At 47.3% G+C, this 22,689-nt stretch overlaps 1 protein-coding gene across 1 annotated transcript; it reads right to left on the bottom strand.

The window, feature by feature from the left end:
- Window positions 1-14,681: 14,681 nt before the first annotated feature.
- snapin (SNAP associated protein) lies at window positions 14,682-22,028 on the bottom strand (the record flags this gene model as incomplete). The annotated part of the gene is made up of 4 exons (XM_080531990.1): window positions 14,682-15,599; window positions 16,163-16,281; window positions 20,777-20,823; window positions 21,883-22,028. The coding sequence occupies 4 exons, from the start codon at window positions 22,026-22,028 to the stop codon at window positions 15,492-15,494; spliced, it is 420 nt and encodes a 139-aa protein (XP_080388116.1). The 3' UTR covers window positions 14,682-15,491.
- Window positions 22,029-22,689: the final 661 nt, after the last annotated feature.

The following is a 22,689-nucleotide window of genomic DNA, read 5'->3' on the forward strand; positions in this document are numbered from 1 at the left end:
ACTCTGATCTCCTCCTCCACCACTACACCCCATCCAGAACTCTGATCTCCTCCTCCACCACTACACCCCATCCAGAACTCTGATCTCCTGCACCACCACTACACCCCATCCAGAACTCTGATCTCCTCCTCCACCACTACACCCCATCCAGAACTCTGATCTCCTCCTCCACCACTACACCCCATCCAGAACTCTGATCTCCTCCTCCACCACTACACCCCATCCAGAACTCTGATCTCCTCCTCCACCACTACACCCCATCCAGAACTCTGATCTCCTCCTCCACCACTACACCCCATCCAGAACTCTGATCTCCTCCTCCACTACCCCCCATCCAGAACTCTGATCTCCTCCTCCACCACTACACCCCATCCAGAACTCTGATCTCCTCCTCCACCACTACACCCCATCCAGAACTCTGATCTCCTCCTCCACCACTACACCCCATCCAGAACTCTGATCTCCTCCACCACCACTACACCCCATCCAGAACTCTGATCTCCTCCTCCACCACTACACCCCATCCAGAACTCTGATCTCCTCCTCCACCACTACACCCCATCCAGAACTCTGATCTCCTCCACCACCACTACACCCCATCCAGAACTCTGATCTCCTCCACCACTACACCCCATCCAGAACTCTGATCTCCTCCTCCACCACTACACCCCATCCAGAACTCTGATCTCCTCCACCACTACACCCCATCCAGAACTCTGAGGTCCTCCTCCACCACTACACCCCATCCAGAACTCTGATCTCCTCCTCCACCACTACACCCCATCCAGAACTCTGATCTCCTCCACCACCACTACACCCCATCCAGAACTCTGATCTCCTCCTCCACCACTACACCCCATCCAGAACTCTGATCTCCTCCACCACCACTACACCCCATCCAGAACTCTGATCTCCTCCTCCACCACTACACCCCATCCAGAACTCTGATCTCCTCCTCCACCACTACACCCCATCCAGAACTCTGATCTCCTCCTCCACCACTACCCCCCATCCAGAACTCTGATCTCCTCCACCACCTCCTCCACCACTACACCCCATCCAGAACTCTGATCTCCTCCACCACCACTACACCCCATCCAGAACTCTGATCTCCTCCTCCACCACTACACCCCATGAGGTCCTCTAACACGGGCCTCCTCATCCAGCTGTGTTTCACTGTTCCTTGCTTTGTGTGTTTGTCTCTCTGGCTCTGTTCTGTTTGTCCCTTTCCCTTGTAAAGCGACCTTGGGTCTGTGAAAGGTGCTATATAAATGTAAGTTATTATTATTACGTCTGAGGGCAGTGGAACAAGTGGACGCTCTTGTTCACTACTACAACATCTTTGATGAGAGCTGTTTCCTCCCCAGTCCTCCTTTAAAGGGAGGTGAGTCTTTGCCCTAACCCTGAGTGTCTGCTGTCTGACGCTGATCTGATGAGTGACAGGACTGTTAATGTGCACCAGAGATCAGCTAACCCTGCCATCCAGATCCATCATTAGCAGCTAGCGTCTCCATGGCTAATCCTGCCATCCAGATCCATCATTAGCAGCTAGCGTCTCCATGGCTAATCCTGCCATCCAGATCCATCATTAGCAGCTAGCGTCTCCATGGCTAATCCTGCCATCCAGATCGATCATTAGCAGCTAGCATCTCCCTGGCTAATCCTGCCATCCAGAACCATCATTAGCAGCTAGCATCTCCCTGGATAACCTGACACAAAGTGACACGCTCTCTTTCAATGTCCCCTGTTCCTCCATTCCCTTCTCTCGTTTTCTCTAGAATATCTGTCAGTTAGAATATCTGTCAGTTTGGACACGCTTGTCCAACCACAACATCCACCACAACATCCACAGTGTTTCCTCTATATGCATTTATTGGTGGCGGGCCGCCACGAATGAATTTCCTCCGCCACTAATTGATTCAGTCCACTAAGTGCACGATTTCTAAAAAAAGAATACATATATATAATAATACACCTCTGAACATTTTAGCTGATTAAAATATATCTGATCCTAGATCAGCGCTATAATGGATGTTGACTAAAAGTGCACCTAAACCCACGCCCATCTCTCTCTAACCGCTGATCCAAAATCAGATTAATGACATTAAACATTCAGTTGACAACGTGACACAAGGGCTACTCCTGACCTGGTCTAAATGTGAACCGGCATGAGAACCGTGCAGACTCAACCATCCCTGCTCAGCAGTCTTACCTGCCGAAATGCTCGGGCGCCTGTGTTTTCTCCTCGCGAATAACGGGCTAAAAGTCACCGGTAGTACCATCTAAAAGATACAAAAAGCTGATCTAGCTAGCTAGGTGCACAAATAAGATATCAGGTTAAATAACTTCGAAAAATTAAACGAAAACAGCGACAGATGGATGGATTTTTCAAGAAAAAAGATGTCCCAGACACTTCAAACATTGCTGAAGCTAGCAGTGGCTATGAGGGATCCGAAACTGCATGGCTGGCAAAGGAGCTAGGTGGTGGATCAGCGTTTATGGCGGGGTACCACCACCACCAGCTACAACTACAGCGGGAGAGCCATCAGCATCGGCTAGCTGTGTTGGTGTATCAGCAGACATTAGCAAGTCAAAAAACGATTCTTATGTGCCGTCACTTTAGCAACGACACAGTATTGTCAAGGGGAAAAGAAGGGGAGTCGATTTTTTTATTGACAACGGAATTACATGCTGGAAAAACATGCAGCTAAAATTCAGGGAACATTTGGACAATAAGAGACACACGGGAGAAGTACGGGAAAACAGGGCTGATGTGGGTGTCATCAAAGGTAAGAGTTTGTTTTCTTTAACTCAGCTGATACTCAGCTGTTTACCGAATGCTCCATCTGACTGTGATTTCTGTAATGTGGTGGGTTGACATAATTCACGCACGGAACTATGGGTTGGGAGTATTGTTCCGTCCGCAGTTGAGTGCGTAGTACCCAAGTTGTTTAGTCTGTTCTATGTACTGCTTGAGTGTGTTGTTGACAATCGTTCATGTCCTTCATTAAACGTTTAGCTTTGTAATTTGATACGCCGCCTACGACTACCATCTCTCGGCACTACAGTAAACAGTTAATCAGTAACATTAGCCGCTTGTGTGCTCTTATGTAGGCCTACTTCGTATTATATTATAGCTGATGATCTTTGTGTGTGTGTATGTGACTGTCAGCCACAAGTTTATATTCTGTATATTTTTTTTATTTTTTTTTGCCACCCTCCCTCTAGTTTTGGTTGAAATTAGGTCGTTGTTTTGAGCGAGCGTGCGCGTTTCATTCGCGTGCACGCGGAAAAAATCGCGCGAGCTACGCGCGCGGACAGGGCTATCCGCCACTAATGGAAAAATTCCTGGAGGAAACACTGATCCACCACAACATGGTAAACAGACTGCACTTATATAGCACCTTTATCCAAAGCGCTTTACAACGGCCTCTCATTCACCCATTCACACACACATTCACACACCAATGGCGGCAAGCTGCCATGCAAGGCGCCGGCCCGCTCACTGGGAGCAACTTGGGGTTCAGTGTCTTGCCCAAGGACATCTGGACATATGGGCTCGAACCACCGATCTGCCAACCTTGTGATCATTAGACGGCGGCTCTACCTCCTGAGACACAGTCTCTACCTCCTGAGACACAACCTCTACCTCCTGAGACACAGCCTCTACCTCCTGAGACACAGCCTCTACCTCCTAAGACACAGCCTCTACCTCCTGAGACACAGCCTCTACCTCCTGAGACACAGCCGCTACCTCCTGAGACACAGCCTCTACCTCCTGAGACACATCCTCTACCTCCTGAGACACAGCCTCTATCTCCCGAGACACAGCCTCTACCTCCTGAGACTTCCTCACATAGGGGTTGTGTGAGGGTGTTATCCGAGCAGGACAGAGAGGCTGAGAGGGTTGATGGTCAATATCGTTACAGGGAGGAACGGAGTGACGATATTGAGGATGTATCTCGACCTCGAACATTGTTGTTCTTATACAACGGTTACACGACTAATCTGAACAATCTGACAAGAAAACAACGACTTAATTAACGAACGTAATTATTTTTGCGGTAGCTAGCGGTGGTTTCTGAACCGTGCGCTGAGGAAATATGGTTCCGTTGTCAAGGCAACGCAATACACAGACCTGCCGGGGCGTAGGGATATCATAACAGATGATTTAAACCGTGACATTAAATCACATTCAATCACATTCGGCCAATCACAACGCTTGTATTCATCAACCTGTTGTATAATCAAGATCGGGGAATCAGGCAGGCAATCACCAGGAAGATAAGCTATATTATTATAATAATATAGTTATATAATTATATACTATACATAATAATATCTGGTTTATCCAGCTGTAGGTGAATCACCATCATAGAGGCAGATGTAGCCTTGTAGGCATGGCAGAAATAAGAAGGATTGTTGTGAGAGAGAGAGAGAGAGAGAGAGAGAGAGAGAGAGAGAGAGAGAGAGAGGCAGAGAGAGAGAGGCACAGAGAGAGAGAGAGAGAGAGAGAGGCAGAGAGAGAGAGAGACAGAGAGAGAGAGAGACAGAGACAGAGGAGAGAAAGAGAGACAGAAAAAGAGAGAGAGAGACAGAGAGAGAGAGAGAGACAGAGACAGAGAGAGAGAGAGACAGAGAGAGAAAGAGAGACAGAAAAAGAGAGAGAGAGAGAGAGAGAGACAGAGAGAGAGACAGAGAGCGAGCGAGAGACAGAGAGAGAGAGAGACAGAGAGAGAGACAGAGAGAGAGACAGAGAGACAGAGAGATACTGTGGACCAGGGGAGGCTGGTGGAGGTAGGAATGGGAGACCAGGGCTCATTGTAATGAACAGTATCAGACACATTCCTCTTTCCATTCTTAGCATCACTATGAGCCTGTCCTCCAGTTTCTACCTCCCCCAGCCTCCCCTGCCATGGACATCAGTAGATCAGAGGAGAGGAGAGGAGAGCACTTGGCGTTGTCATGGCGTTGTCTCTTCTGTGCCAAAGTTCACACACAGCCGTAGCCCCTCCCACACAGTCTTAGCCCCTCCCACACAGTCGTAGCCCCTCCCACACAGTCGTAGCCCCTCCCACACAGTCGTAGCCCCTCCCACACAGCAGTAGCCCCTCCCACACAGTCGTAGCCCCTCCCACACAGTCGTAGCCCCTCCCACACAGTCTTAGCCCCTCCCACAGAGTCGTAGCCCCTCCCACACAGTCGTAGCCCCTCCCACACAGTCGTAGCCCCTCCCACACAGTCGTAGCCCCTCCCACTGTACTATATATATACCACTGTACATTAACACCAGAATCAGTTGCTGTAGCGACGAGTCAGCCGTAGAGCAGCAGCCATTTTGAATTACAGTTGGCGACATCCGGTGATCTGAGCGACCTGACAGTCTGGAACCAGGAAGCAAACAGACCAACCAATCAGGAAGCAGTCACACCAACCAATCAGGAAGCAGGCAGACCAACCAATCAGAGGAGAGAATTGTTGAATGAACACCTCTAATGACCAATCACAGCTCTGGGTGGGTGTGGCTCGGAATTAACGGTGGGAATCGAGCTCTCTATGAATGAATCTAAATAAACAAATCCCTTCCACTAGTGCTAACAGCTAACAGCTAACAGCTAACAGCTAAAGGCCGATTTAAAGTTCTGCGTCGAATTTACGTGCGTAGCTTACGTAGCCTACGTAAGGGGTCTCGCACTTTACACTTCTACGTAGGCCGCGCTGCAATTACACCGTCACATCGCTAGGTGGCAGTGTGTTTTCTATGCCCCTGTGCTGTGCCTCTTCCGGTTAGGAACTCAACGGAGCTCAAAGCTCAAAGCGGCATAATAGCGATCTTTTTTGTTGTGCCTCCTAATCTGACACGCCCCCGTGAGCCTCGTTCTGGCGCCCCCTCCCGGCCGGATTGAGTTGGCCGGATCTCTGGCTCTGTTTGCAGCAGGTGTGGGCTATTACCTTTCAGCCCAGCTGTCCCAATCACCACCTGGACAGCCGCCTACTTAACCCTGCTACAGACGGAGATCCAACGCTTGAACATAACTATCTGTATGGCTCCCTCCTTACCCCTGTGTCTCGTTTCGCCCGAGCTACCCTCTCCTGTGTCTCCCTGGACCCCCTGGACCCTCTCGGACTGATCTCCCTGGCTCGACCCCTGGACACCCCTCTGGACTACTCTCTCCCGGATCTCTCTCCCTGGCTCGACCCCTGGACCCCCTCTGACTACTCTCTTCTGGATTTCCCTCCCTGGCTCGACCCCTGGACTCCCCTCTGGACTACTCTCTCCTGGATCACTCTCCCTGGCCCGACCCCTGGACATTCCCCTTGACTACCCCCTCTGGATCTCGGACTTTGCTCACTAGGGTAGTATCGCAGCACATAATACAACACCCCTGACCTCATACACGCACACACACATAGTATAATTACACACCCCATAACTATCGCCTGCATCACACCTTATGTTTGTTTTTCCACTAGTTAGTGTAGGGCCTATTTCTTTGTGTATATCATCCTTAATAAATCATTGTATATTCTCCTGGCCTCTGTCTCTGTTTCTCTGGGGTTCCACCACCTTTGGCTTTTCCAGTTTTAAGGTGTGCATAACACTTTTTGTTGTTATGCTTGTTGTAAATAAAAGTTCTATGATGCATTGAAATGACAATAAACTAAGATAATACGATGGTTATCATAATTTTTCAAATCTTTATTAATAAGTAATTACAGAAAAAGTAAATGACATTTCTGTCATGGCTTCCGCATTTTGGCCTACGAGAGAGTCGGAATCTTGTCGGAATCATGTGCTACCAAGCGGACCAATCACAGAGCTTACGGTTGCGTAGAAACTGACGCGTTCTTACATTTTTGGAGATGTGCACGTCAACCCTCTCCGTAGGCAAGGCGGGCCCACGTGGGCCGACGCAAGGCTACGGCGTCGATTTTACGCAGAAGTTTAAATCGGCCTTAACGGCTAACAGCTAACAGCTAACAGCTAACAGCGGCTGGCCTAGAAGTTAGCAGCTAATGTTGCTAATGTACGATATGTTTAGGATAAAGGCACAACCAAAATTCGGAAGACCGATTCAAAAAAAGGGGATTTCCTGTGCGTACCCTATGTCTCTCCTCCCCATCTGTCTGGAGTAGCAGGAGGGAGGGGGGGGGGGCCGGAGGCCTCCAGTCTGTCTGCCCCCCCCCTCCCTCCCTCCACCACGCAGCCACACCCCCGCTACAGCATGCACAGACGCATGGGCGCATGGCGTCAGGCTGCTGCTGGATAAACATTTCAAATCTCCCAGCAGAATAAAATACCTGCGAGACACACACACACACACACACACACACACACACACAACGAGTAGAGAAGTTATTGGGTTTAGAGGGCAAAATGTCAGATGGATATCAAACCACCTCTCAGAGAAACATGGACAGCAGGACAGACAGCCAGGGAAGTCACAACATCACCAGCATGACACACACATACACACACACACACACTCTCACACACACACACTCTCACACACACACTCACACACACACAGACTACACACACACACACACACTCACACACACACACAGACTACACACACACACACACACACACACACACACAGACTACACACACACACACACACACACACACTCACACAGACAGACACAGACACACACACACTCACACAGACACTCACACACACAGACTACACACACACACAGACAGACACACAGAGACAGAGACACAGACACAGACAGACACAGACACACACACACTCACACAGACACAGACACAGACACACAGACACAGACACAGACACAGACACACAGACACAGACTCAGACACACAAACACACACATACACAGACACAGACACAGACACACAGACACAGACACAGACACACACACACAGTCACACACAGACACAGACACAGACACAGACACAGACACACACACACACACACACACACACACACACGCACACACAGACACAGACACAGACACAGACACACACACACATAATAATAATAATAATATGTGTAAACAGACTGACTTATATAGCGCCTTATTCCAAAGCGCTTTACAACGGCCTCTCATTCACCCATTCACACACACACTCACACACCAATGGTGGCAAGCTGCCATGCAAGGCGCCGGCCTGCTCACTGGGAGCAATTTGGGGGTTCAGTGTCTTGCCTAAGGACACCTCGACATGTGGCCAGCCGGGGATCGAACCGCCGATCTGCCGACCTTGCGATCATTAGACGCCGGCTCTACCTGCTGAGACACAGCCTCTACCTCCTGAGACACAGCCTCTACCTCCTGAGACACAGCCTCTACCTCCTGAGACACAGCCTCTACCTCCACCAGCCTCTACCTCCTGAGACACAGCCTCTACCTCCACCAGCCTCTACCTCCTGAGACACAGCCTCTACCTCCTGACACACCTCTACCTCCACCAGCCTCTACCTCCTGAGACACAGCCTCTACCTCCTGAGACACAGCCTCTACCTCCTGAGACACAGCTTCTACCTCCTGAGCCACAGCCTCTACCTCCTGAGACACAGCCTCTACCTCCACCAGCCTCTACCTCCTGAGACACAGCCTCTACCTCCTGAGACACAGCCTCTACCTCCTGAGACACAGCCTCTACCTCCTGAGACACAGCCTCTACCTCCTGAGACACAGCCTCTACCTCCTGAGACACAGCCTCTACCTCCTGAGACACAGCCTCTACCTCCTGAGACACAGCCTCTACCTCCTGAGACACAGCCTCTACCTCCTGAGACACAGCCTCTACGTCCTGAGCCACAGCCTCTACCTCCTGAGACACACCTCTACCTCCACCAGCCTCTACCTCCATAATCTGTCTATGCTGTCAGCCTGGGTCAGAACAGGACATTGCAATCCTTGGAGGCTCGAAGTCGCATAACGCGATAAACGGTTAAGGTGCACCCACACACACACTGACACACACTGACACACACACACACACACACACACACACACACACACACACACGCACGCACACACACACACACACACACACACACACGCACGCACACACACACTCACACACACGCACGCACGCACACATACTCACACATCCACCGGAGGGTTGGAGACGGTGCGCGGCGGGGAGGTAGATGGTGTCCAGGCTCCCGTCCTCCTCCTCTCCTCCTCTCCTCCTCTCTCCTCCCCCGGGGTGTCGCTGTCTGTCTGTCTCTCCTCCTCTCCCCCGGGGTGTCGCTGTCTGTCTGTCTGTCCCCGTCGATATCAGCTTCGCTGTCTGCGCTCGTGCATGTCTCCTCCTCCTGCTCCTCCTCGCGCTCAACAACAACAAAAGAGGGCAGCAGACATCGTGCGCGTGAGTGTCTCGCCGAGCCTCAGCCAATGGGGAGCCCCGGGTCTCAGAGGGATGGCGGCGCTCAGCCAATCGCGGCGCTCTGCCGGGGGTCCGTCTGTCTGTCTGTCCGTCTGTCTGTCTGTCTCTCTGTCTGGACATGGCGACACGACTGTTGTTTTAAAGTGGCGCCGCTGAGATTATACCCCCCCCCCCTCTGCCCCCTCTCCCCTCTCTCCCCCCTCTCCCCCTCTCCCCCCTCTCCCCCCTCTCCCCCCCTCTCCCCCCCTTCTCCCCTCTCCCCCCTCTCCCCCTCTGCCCCCTCTCCCTAATAATAATAATAATAATAATAATAATAGTAATATAATTAATAGAACATATTAGCCAGTTCATATCAGCAGCTGGTGGACAGACTGACCAACTCACTTTGGCAGAAAAACACTGGCAAACCAGAACCATGAAACACACCCTCACCCACCACATCCCAGTTCACCAAACCTCCCTCCCTCCCTCAGCCTCCCTCTCTTGACCTCTGACCCTCTCAGCCACTCCCTCTTCTCTCGTTACAAAACATCCATTATTGACCCGGGGTCAGGGTTCGGGTCTGACATACCTGGCATTTTACAACTGATCCAATTATAGCTACGCAGCTAACGCTAACTAACACACTGTCTGTCCAGTCCAGGGCTGTGGCGCAGGAGGTAGAGGCTGTGTCTCAGGAGGTAGAGGCTGGTGGAGGTAGAGGCGGTGGCTCAGGAGGTAGAGGCTAGTGGAGGTAGAGGCTGTGTCTCAGGAGGTAGAGACTGTGTCTCAGGAGGTAGAGGCTGTGTCTCAGGAGGTAGAGGCTGTGTCTCAGGAGGTAGAGGCTGTGTCTCAGGAGGTAGAGGCTGTGTCTCAGGAGGTAGAGGCTGTGTCTCAGGAGGTAGAGGTTGTGTCTCAGGAGGTAGAGGCTGTGGTTCAGGAGGTAGAGGCTGTGTCTCAGGAGGTAGAGGTTGTGTCTCTGGAGGTAGAGGCTGTGGTTCAGGAGGTAGAGGCTGTGTCTCAGGAGGTAGAGGCTGTGTCTCAGGAGGTAGAGGCTGGTGGAGGTAGAGGTGTGTCTCAGGAGGTAGAGGCTGTGTCTCAGGAGGTAGAGGCTGGTGGAGGTAGAGGCTGTGGTTCAGGAGGTAGAGGCAGTGTCTCAGGAGGTAGAGGCTGTGTCTCAGGAGGTAGAGGCTGGTGGAGGTAGAGGCTGTGGTTCAGGAGGTAGAGGCTGTGGTTCAGGAGGTAGAGGCAGTGTCTCAGGAGGTAGAGGCTGTGTCTCAGGAGGTAGCGGCTGGTGGAGGTAGAGGCTGTGGTTCAGGAGGTAGAGGCTGTGGTTCAGGAGGTAGAGGCAGTGTCTCAGGAGGTAGAGGCTGTGTCTCAGGAGGTAGAGGCTGTGTCTCAGGACGTAGAGGCTGTGTCTCAGGAGGTAGAGGCTGTGTCTCAGGAGGTAGAGGCTGGTGGAGGTAGAGGCTGTGTCTCAGGAGGTAGAGGCTGTGTCTCAGGAGGTAGAGGCAGTGTCTCACGAGGTAGAGGCTGTGTCTCAGGAGGTAGAGGCTGTGTCTCAGGAGGTAGAGGCTGTGTCTCAGGAGGTAGAGGCTGGTGGAGGTAGAGGCTGTGTCTCAGGAGGTAGAGGCTGTGTCTCAGGAGGTAGAGGCAGTGTCTCACGAGGCAGAGGCTGTGTCTCAGGAGGTAGAGGCTGTGTCTCAGGAGGTAGAGGCTGTGTCTCAGGAGGTAGAGGCTGTGTCTCAGGAGGTAGAGGCTGTGGTTCAGGAGGTAGAGGCTGTGGTTCAGGAGGTAGAGGCTGTGGTTCAGGAGGTAGACCCGGCGTCTAATGTTCGCAAGGTTGGCAGATCGGCGGTTCGAGCCGCGGCTGGACACGTGTCGAGGTGTCCTTGGGCAAAACACTGAACCCCAAATTGCTCCCAGTGAGCGGGCCGGCGCCTTGGATGGTAGCTTGGCCGCCATTGGTGTGTGAATGTGTGTGTGAATGTGTGAATGAGAGGCCGTTGTAAAGCGCTTTGGATAAAGGTGCTATATAAGTCAGTCTGTATAAGTCATCTACGTATATAAGTCAGTCTATATAAGTCAGTCTATATAAGTCAGTCAGTCTATATAAGTCAGTCTATATAAGTCAGTCTATATAAGTCAGTCAGTCTATATAAGTCAGTCTATATAAGTCAGTCTATATAAGTCAGCCTATATAAGTCAGTCTATATAAGACAGTCTATATAAGTCAGTCTATATAAGTCAGTCTATATAAGCCAGTCTATATAAGTCAGTCTGTATAAGTCAGTCTATATAAGTCAGTCAGTCTATATAAGTCAGTCTATATAAGTCAGTCTATATAAGTCATTCTATATAAGTCAGTCTATATAAGTCAGTCTATATAAGTCAGTCTATATAAGTCTGTCTATATAAGTCATCTATATAAGACAGTCTATATAAGTCAGTCTATATAAGTCAGTCTATATAAGTCAGTCTATATAAGTCAGTCTATATAAGTCATCTATATAAGTCAGTCTATATAAGACAGTCTCTATAAGTCAGTCTATATAAGTCAGTCAGTCTATATAAGTCAGTCTATATAAGACAGTCTCTATAAGTCAGTCTATATAAGTCAGTCTATATAAGTCATCTATATAAGACAGTCTCTATAAGTCAGTCTATATAAGTCAGTCAGTCTATATAAGACATCTATATAAGACAGTCTCTATAAGTCAGTCTATATAAGTCAGTCAGTCTATATAAGTCAGTCTATATAAGACAGTCTCTATAAGTCAGTCTATATAAGTCAGTCTATATAAGTCAGTCTATATAAGTCATCTATATAAGACAGTCTCTATAAGTCAGTCTATATAAGTCAGTCAGTCTATATAAGACATCTATATAAGACAGTCTCTATAAGTCAGTCTATATAAGTCAGTCAGTCTATATAAGTCAGTCTATATAAGACAGTCTCTATAAGTCAGTCTATATAAGTCAGTCTATATAAGTCAGTCTATATAAGTCATCTATATAAGTCAGTCTATATAAGACAGTCTCTATAAGTCAGTCTATATAAGTCAGTCAGTCTATATAAGTCAGTCTATATAAGACAGTCTCTATAAGTCAGTCTATATAAGTCAGTCTATATAAGTCAGTCTATATAAGTCATCTATATAAGACAGTCTCTATAAGTCAGTCTATATAAGTCAGTCAGTCTATATAAGACATCTATATAAGACAGTCTCTATAAGTCAGTCTATATAAGTCAGTCAGTCTATATAAGTCAGTCTATATAAGACAGTCTCTATAAGTCAGTCTATATAAGTCAGTCTATATAAGTCAGTCTATATAAGTCATCTATATAAGACAGTCTCTATAAGTCAGTCTATATAAGTCAGTCTGTATAAGTCATCTATATAAGTCAGTCTATATACGTCAGTCTATATAAGTCAGTCTATATAAGTCAGTCTATATAAGACAGTCTCTATAAGTCAGTCTATATAAGTCAGTCTGTATAAGTCATCTATATAAGTCAGTCTATATAAGTCAGTCTATATAAGACAGTCTATATAAGTCAGTCTGTATAAGTCATCTATATAAGTCAGTCTATATAAGTCATCTATATAAGTCAGTCTATATAAGTCAGTCTATATAAGACAGTCTATATAAACCAGTCTATATAAGTCAGTCTGTATAAGTCATCTATATAAGTCAGTCTATATGTCATCTATATAAGTCAGTCTATATAAGACAGTCTATATAAGTCATCTATATAAGTCAGTCTATATCAGTCAGTCTATATAAGTCAGTCTATATAAACCAGTCTATATAAGACAGTCTATATAAGTCATCTATATAAGTCAGTCTATATAAACCAGTCTATATAAGTCATCTATATAAGTCAGTCTATATCAGTCAGTCTATATAAGTCAGTCTATATAAGACAGTCTATATAAACCAGTCTATATAAGTCAGTCTGTATAAGTCATCTATATAAACCAGTCTATATAAGTCAGTCTATATAAGTCAGTCTATATATAAGTCAGTCTATAGAAGACAGTCTCTATAAGTCAGTCTATATAAGTCAGTCTGTATAAGTCATCTATATAAGTCAGTCTATATAAGCCAGTCTATATAAGTCAGTCTATATAAGTCAGTCAGTCTATATAAGTCATCTATATAAGTCAGTCTATATAAGTCAGTCTATATAAGACAGTCTATATAAGTCAGTCTATATACGTTTTACATCCCAGAGTCTACCTGTAAAATGTCCAGTTTTAACACGTGTAGAGTGCAAAATAACAGGATCCTGTTATTAAAAAGTTTATTGAGAGCTTTCTGTCACAGACCTTCGGCAGGCATCAAGCAGACAAATGAATGCAGTGGTATAAAGGATTCAAACAACATCACTTGATTTAGCGAATGCACAACACCTGTGTCAGAAATTTCACCTAGTGACCAAGCATCAAGGGAATTGTAGTCTTAGATTTAGTGGACTACAAAAACACACACAATAAGTGAAGCGTAGGACAGCAGACAGTTGACATATGTTGGATTTATTTGTTACAAATTGCATAATAACAATTTAAATAGAGGTCAGGTCAGGTCAGGTGGGGTTAAAGGTCAGGTCAGAGGGTATCGGCTAGAAGCTTGAAACACTCTCAGAGAGAGAGAGACAGAGACAGAGAGGCAGAGAGAGAGAGAGAGAGAGACAGAGAGAGAGACAGAGAGAGAGAGACAGAGACAGAGAGAGAGACAGAGAGAGAGACTGAGAGAGAGAGACAGAGAGAGGCAGAGAGAGAGAGAGAGAGACAGAGACAGAGACAGAGAGAGAGAGAGAGAGAGAGAGACAGAGAGAGAGACAGAGAGAGAGACAGAGAGAGAGAGACAGAGACAGAGAGAGAGACAGAGAGAGAGACTGAGAGAGAGAGACAGAGAGAGGCAGAGAGAGACAGAGACAGAGAGAGAGAGAGAGAGAGACAGAGAGAGACAGAGAGAGAGACTGAGAGAGAGAGACAGAGAGAGGCAGAGAGAGAGAGACAGAGAGAGAGACAGAGACAGACAGAGAGAGAGAGAGAGAGACAGAGACAGAGAGAGGCAGAGAGAGAGAGAGAGAGAGAGACAGAGAGAGAGAGAGAGTTACAGAGAGAGAGAGTTACAGAGAGAGAGAGAGAGAGGCAGAGAGAGAGAGAGCTCAGCGCCAGCCTCCCCTGCGTTGCCTTGCTGCCATGTGTCCAGCAGGGGAGGCTGGCGGAGGTATGAATGAATGAATGAATGGACTTTATTTAGGAATGGGAGGACAGGGCTCATTGTAACGCACGGCCTTCTGGGATGAGGAACGGTGTCAGACACACACGTTTGACATCCTTCCTGCCCGTCCTCCGATTTTTCTACCTCCGCCAGCCTCCCTCGTTTCCACGGTGACAGAGAGACACCGCTCAACTGTGCGTCTCTGTTGCCATGGAAACGCCACGGAAACGCAGCATGCAGCGCCGCCTTCTTCTTCTTCCCCCCCTCCACTTCCTGTTAGAGGCCAGACCTGCCAGCAGCAGCCTCCACCAGAGCAGCCTGGCTGGGCCTCTACAGGAGGTGGGGGGGCGAGAGGGAGCACAGTGAAATCACAGTGAGACAGCGCCCTCTGGTGGCCACGTCACAGCTGTGCAGGTCTGGTGGCAAGGAAACAACAAAGAGTTGAGCGTTCAACATTAAGCATCGACAAGCAACTTCATTATTTTGGGGGTTTTAGTCTCGACGGTCTGACGTGTTGATGTCATCATGTGGTCTCAGCCAATCACAGCTGTTCTGACGGAGTCTGGCCCGCAGGTAGGAGAGAGATAACTCTGTAGGAGCAGTGTTGCCAGATGGGATTGCTTTCCAGCCTTAACCACAGTCTGAAAACCATAAGTAGCCCAATTGGGGCGGGAATACGCCCAATCTGGCAACACTGTATAGCAGAAGAGAATCAGTCTGTCAGCAGGTGAAGGGAGCCAAGCAGCCAATCACAGCGCCTCTCTCTGTGAGACACACAGACACACCTGTGTTTACCTCTCCTCTGAGGAGAGAAAAAAAAAAGATTGAATTCGAAAACAACAAGCAGTGTTGCCAGGCAGATGGAGTGCAGGGTGGTGGTTTCCTTGGCGACGGCGCGAGGGGGGGGGGGTCAGGGTTTGCTAGGCGACCGGGGGGTGAACGCCCCTGACGTCTCCAGCATGGTCTTCCTCCGGGCGGTCTCCTTGGCAACACTGTGGTTCAACCTCCTCAGACGCTCCTGGAGAGAGGGGGGGGGGAGAGGGAGGGAGGGAGGGAGAAAGGGGGGAGGGAGAAAGGGGGGGAGGGAGGGAGGGAGAGAGGGAGGGAGGGAGAGAGGGAGGGGGGGAGGGAGAGAGGGAGGGGGGGAGGGAGGGAGGGAGAGAGGGGGGGAGGGAGAGGGAGGGAGGGGGAGGGAGAGAGGGGGAGAGACACAGAGAGAGAGAGAGACAGAGAGAGATAGAGAGAGACAGAGAGAGAGACAGAGAGAGAGAGACAGAGAGAGAGAGACAGAGAGAGAGACAGAGAGAGAGACAGAGAGAGAGAGAGAGAGAGAGACAGAGAGAGAGACAGAGAGAGAGACAGAGAGAGACAGAGAGAGAGAGACAGAGAGAGAGACAGAGAGAGAGAGACAGAGAGAGAGACAGAGAGAGAGACAGAGAGAGAGAGACAGAGAGAGAGACAGAGACAGGGTTTCAAAAAGATAGTTAATTTAACCACAAGAGTCCCGACCTTCCAGAGAGACCAAAGAGTGTGGAGGTTCAAGACCTACAGACCAGGAAGCAGGAAGTAGCAGAGCTGTACCTGTGCGTTCTGCAGGATGTTGTTGACCAGCACCACCCTCCGCCGCGCGTTCAGCAGCTTCTTCACGTAGGGGTCCAGGTCCAGCGCCACCTTCTGGTGCTCGTTGATCCTGCACAACTCTGCACACGCAACAGAGGAGTTAACATGACAAAGTTATGTTATTGTCAACCCAAACAACACGTCAGAAACACAAGATATTAGCAGGCCTGTAATAATAATAATAATAATAATAATAATAATAACGTTTTATTTGTATAGCGCTTTACCTGCAAACGTTGCAGCTCAAAGTGCTCCAATCGTTATATAATCATCATTTAATTATTTAGTCATTTAAAGGCAATATTAAAAAGATGGGTTTTTAGTCTTGACTTGAACATATGTGACACAGCCCAATGAAAAGGGCTACCTGTAGGCGAAATCATTTTTCAGTTTTTTACATGTGCTTAAACTACAGATTGTAAGCTTTAAGACAACATGAGTATTTGAAAGTTGCTACACCGGAAATCACTAAGCACATAAAATCCCCATCAAAGATAATGAATCCCCATCAAACAACAAGAAACGAAGTCATTGTGTTATATATTACACTTATTTAATGAACGTAAAACTGTTCGGAAAAATAACGAGTGGGTACTTCACAACTTCGAGTTGAATGTTAGCTAAAAAAACGAAAATCTGAAAAAAAAAAAAAAACTTTAAAGACGAATTTGACGTCTTTCTCATTTCCGAGAGGTGTCCAGAAACACCAGGAGCAGTCACATATGTGCTGAGGTTGCATCCCTAATGTAAACTGGCAGTGAGACACAATCTGGAGCATAAAATGAGAATGCAGCCTCACCAAATCTCTTCTTTTGTACATGTGGTACACAGAGAAAACCAGCGTCAGAAGACCTGAGGGCCGTTCCACTAAAGGTGGATTAGTATATTGGCGATTGAAATAAATCAGGCGATCAGGCAACTCGGGATTGGAATTCAAGCCTCAGGTGATTCCTCGAACGAGGATCAGGCTTGTGTGATGAGTGTTCATAGAACACCGGCTTACAAATCTTCGATATGGGCGCGTGCACGCAGACATAAAGAGCCCAGAAGAGTCGATCTGTCGAAATGAAGATACTCCACTCTGCAGGGGTCCTACATTTGCGCAGCATTCCGAATTATTGATCTTTATGAAGACGGAAAAATAAGATGTAAAATAGTGCAATACTGCCGCAATTAACAAGGCGAGGGAAATGGTTTGGCAAGAAATTGCTGACCGATTAAATGCGTAGGTCATACTAGCCCCAGTTATTGTTATATGTTCATATTTTAATAAATGAATATTACTACTGTGGTGATATCAGCAGCAGGCTACAAGCCGTCATATCGCCACAATGGCCTAGTGGTATCGACCGCTGCCATAGGATTTATTTGTCATTTTTAGATTCAAATCCCTCTTCGGACGCACTTTTTACTGCATTTCGTTGTCTGAATCTAATCTAAAATCTCATCTAAAAAAGTATGTAGGCTATACAATTATGGTGCAGGCTAATTTACAAGAACTGACACGATTACAATGGTGTTTGAAGCCTTTGCATGAAATCTTCGGTTAAATGTAAAAAAAGAAGAAAAAATAACTTCACTTAAATCAAGTCCCGAACATGCAACCTTTGGAACTCTAGCTGGCTGCCTTAACCACTGCGCCAGCCAGACCGCTGTGATGACAGCAATGCAAGTTGAAACAATTACTTTTTTTTTTACACTCTTTTATTTATTGATCTATCGATCTATCTATCACACTTTCAAAATATCAAGTTATCTATCACACAATCAAACTATCTATCGATCGATCACACTTTCAAAATATCAAATTATCTATCTATCACCAGTGATGTGAATAACGGCGTTAAAATAAACGGCGTTACTAATGGCGTTATTTTTTTCAGTAACGGGTAATCTAATTAATTACTATTTCCATCGTTATAACGCCGTTACCGTTAATTCAATACGCCGTGTTACTACTGAAGCTTCTCATTGTCATCCGACCTCAGTCACAGCTGCAAAGGTGTTTTTTGTTTGTTTGTTGGGGAGGGGAGGGGCGAGACAACCGCTTAAGTGATCATGATTGGCTATGGTAGAGAACATTTCATGGTAAGCCAACCATAAGCCAACCATAGTTCAGTGTCAACACTTCATATTGGCTAGGATGGTTAGATGACTGGGTTGGCTGGATGAATGAATGCATGCATGGATGGATGAGTGTTAGGAAGGAGTGTATGGATGGATAGATGAATGAATGAATGTTTAGGAGCTAAAGTTGGATTTGTCCAAGAAATTCATGTCTTATTTTTTCAGTACTACTTTAAAAGCACTTCATATTGTTTAACTGTTTACTTTTGTTGTGTTGAAAATACTTGAAGTTACAGTCTGTCTACCAGTTGTCTGAAGTTGTGTGACAGTTTGATTTATTTAATTTACACTACAAAGATTTAAAAGCACTTCATATTGTTAAATGTTTACTTTAAAAAGTACCGCAATAGTTACTTTCCCTAGTAACTAGTTACTTGTATAATGAAGTAATTCAGTTACTAACTCAGTTACTTTTTGGGATAAGTAACTAGTAACTAATTACTTTTTTGAAGTAACGTGCCCAACACTGTCTATCACACAGTCTACCAATCTATCTATCTCGTGTGAAGTGGGAACTAATATTTCCTAAAAGACACTTGAGGAACTGTCGTTCGGGAATTAGTTTCCGCCTGTGAGCCTTTTTTGACGCACGTATTACTTTAGCCAGTCTTTTAGCCTGCTCGCGACCAGGCTAATTATATCTGACTCAGAAGGAGCTCAACCAAGCAGCGAATTATTTGAGCCACATTGATGAAACCGAACGCAAGCTAACATTAGCGCCGATTAGAACTTTATCGAGGCTTAGAAGATAATCTACCTTAGTGGAATGGGCCCCTGAGAGCTCTACTGGGCTGATATGCTAGCAGAAGACCTGAGAGCTCTATTGGGCTGATATGCTAGCAGAAGACCTGAGAGCTCTATTGGGCTGATATGCTAGCACAAGACCTGAGAGCTCTATGGGGCTGATATCCTAGCAGAAGACCTGAGAGCTCTATTGGGCTGATATGCTAGCAGAAGACCTGAGAGCTCTATTGGGCTGATATGCTAGCAGAAGACCTGAGAGCTCTATTGGGGCTGATATGCTAGCAGAAGACCTGAGAGCTCTATTGGGCTGATATGCTAGCAGAAGACCCGAGAGCTCTATTGGGCTGATATGCTAGCAGAAGACCTGAGAGCTCTATTGGGCTGATATGCTAGCAGAAGACCTGAGAGCTCTATTGGGCTGATATGCTAGCAGAAGACCCGAGAGCTCTATTGGCAGGGGTGCACATAACTGGTGCGCCAGTGCGCATGCGTCGCCAAAATGCATGCTGCGCGGCAGATCAGTGGCATGAACGCGCTCTTGCGCACCAAAAGCTGGAAGCGCTGGGAGAGGAATTTACTTCCTCAAAATCCACCTGCTGACTGCTGACTGCTGCATCACTGCAAGCCCCACTAAGTAACTATTTGCCGTCCCCTCAGCAATTCATCACAACAGTCGACCGACGACGACCACGGCGACTCCCCTCACGAAAACATTCGGAAAGTATCGTAACTCGTACTTTCATTCCGCGTATCGCGTATCGCACGGTTATCACGGTTATCACGCCGCACGTGAAAATTCAGTCCCGAACGACTCGTCGCTAAAAGGAAAAACAACACCAAGGGACTTCACGTTTCTTTTCTCTGAAGCTTTCAAACGTTCAGACGTTTGTTTTACAGCTTCATTATCGCACCTCGACCCCTGACCCAGGGAATATGGTTGGGAATTCTATTAGAAGAAGAAAAAAAAAAAACGTTGTTGCACAATCAAAATAATGAGCTATTTAAAGTGATAGCCTACAACATCCTCTACCATGGTTGAAATTGAGGACAGTATTAACAGCAGTCAAGAGAGCAGTGATGATGATGATGATGATGATGATGATGATGAAGCTTGTAGCATAAATAAATGCTTAGGCTGTAACTTTTTGTTGAAAAGTTGATTTCAGTGTTTACAGAACAGAGCAGTGCTTAAAGAGATGTCAGTTGATTTCATTGTGTTTAAAGAACAGACATTCAGTTAGTGCTTAAAGAGATGTCAGTTGATTTCATTGTGTTTAAAGGAGTCTGACAGACTTTCATGCTTAAAGAGCAGTCATTTGATTTTGCATTTGTTTCTTTTGTTTTGCACACAATCATTTGTTCGTTCATCTTTATTTATGAACAAATGTCGTTTTGTTAATATAAGTTATTCATGTATCCCTTTTTCATCCATCCTGTGGGACGGGTCGTGACTCGCGAGCTCGGGGAGCACCAAGCAGCATCCCTAGGTGCTCCTCTGAGCACTGGCCCAAAAAAGTTATGTGCACCCCTGTCTATTGGGCTGATATGCTAGCAGAAGACCTGAGAGCTCTATTGGGCTGATATGCTAGCAGAAGACCTGAGAGCTCTATTGGGCTGATATGCTAGCAGAAGACCTGAGAGCTCTATTGGGCTGATATGCTAGCAGAAGGTCTTTCAGATATGAAGCAGCAATAAGAAGCTTACCTGTGGCCAGGTTGTCTATATGTTCTCGTAGTTCCACTTGGCTTTCCCTGAAATATAAAAACAATATTTGACTAATTAGCGACCAAAGAGGACGCAAACATCATACCCTCTCTGTCATATTAACCATTAGGTTAGGTTGTGAAACTTTGTGTGCAGAACATGACATCTAAACCAGAACATGACATTTAAACCAGAACATGACATCTAAACCAGAACATGACATCTAAACCAGAACATGACATCTAAACCAGAACATGACATTTAAACCAGAACATGACATCTAAACCAGAACATGACATCTAAACCAGAACATGACATCTAAACCAGAACATGACATCTAAACCAGAACATGACATCTAAACCAGAACATGACATCTAAACCAGAACATGACATCTAGCGCCAGGTCTGTGGTCCTCTGTGGCTCAGCTGGTAGAGCGGTGCACTAACAAAGCTTAGGTTGTGGGTTCGAGTCCCGCTGGGACCATATGTACTGAAACATGTACATGTAGGCACTCACTGCAATGTAAGTCGCTTTGGATAAAAGCGTCAGCTAAATCCCATCCATACATACACACACACACACACACATACATACATACACTATATAGCGCCACAGTTTCCACCGCGAATGGACGACAACAACAACAACAACATCAGCCTGTCAGCCTCAGACATGGAGTCTATAGTCATATACATATATATATATATACACATAGAGTCTGTGTGTCACCTGAGAGACGAAGGGAACTACAGCGGCTGACTAGAGACTATAGTCGTGGGGCAGCAACACCAACGGTGCTTAACCAGGTGATTAAAGACCCAGCAGCACAGGACTGTGTGTGTGTGTGTGTGTGTGTGTGTGTGTGTGACTGTGTGTGACTGTGTGTATCACGGGACTGTCATCGGAGTTAGCATGATGCCAGCTAGCAGCGCTAGCCCGGTAGATGCGGGTGTTCAGTGTGTTAGTCTAGTCCAGACCTCCAGCCCAGCGGCCCACCTGACGGAGTGACCAGGGAAACCAGGGTTACCAGGGTTAGTTAGGGCTAGGGGTCAGGGTTACCTGACGGAGTGACCAGGGTTAGTTAGGGCTAGGGGTCAGGGTTACCTGACGGAGTGGACGTTCAGGTCCAGCTGCTCCACGGCGGGGGTCAACAGGTCCAGCAGCCCCTCGGCCACGGCGTCTCTCCCGGAGGAGGAGGGGGTCTGGGTCTGGGTCAGGGGGGTCTCTCTCTGGGTCTCCACCGCCGCCATCTCACGTCTCTGCTGCAGGAGCGGAGCAGGGTTGGTCTGGTTGCCAGATGAGACAATCTTCTTCTTCTTCTTCTTCTTCTTCTTCTGTTCGGATTTCCGGCAGTGTTCCAGACGCTTTGGCGCATTACTGCCCTCTACAGTTCAGAGTGTATTACTGCCCTCTACAGGTCAGAGTGATACTCCGCTCTGCACTCTACGTCCTCTTACAGAGGTCTGTCTTGTGGAGGAAGGACAGGACACTTCTCTCCACAGCATGCTGCTCCTTTCCCCGGCTGAACAGGGACGTGTCCTCCACAGTGGCTGTCCCAATATTGGCTAGTTCCTCACATAGCTGAGCTCTTTCTGTCCTGTATTTCTCACACTCAAATAGGACGTGGACAACAGTCTCCGCTCCTCCACATTCACACAGCCTCCCTCTCTCTTCATTATGAGAAACACAGCCTCCCTCTCTCTTCATTATTCCACTCCTCTTGCCACTGTTTCTCAAGCCCCTCCTTTATGGAACAGTAGAACTCAGGTTTGCCCAGCAGGATTCCCACATCTATGTGCTGCCTCTTGAGTGACATTCTGGCCAACTTGTCAGCTATTCCGTTCCCCTCTACCCCTGCATGCCCTGGGACCCAAAGGAAGCCTATATCGACCCCCACATTCTGTGACCTAT

The sequence above is a fragment of the Nansenia antarctica genome (assembly GCF_963989245.1).
Source record: "Nansenia antarctica genome assembly, chromosome: 5".
NCBI classification, from domain to species: domain Eukaryota; kingdom Metazoa; phylum Chordata; class Actinopteri; order Argentiniformes; family Microstomatidae; genus Nansenia; species Nansenia antarctica.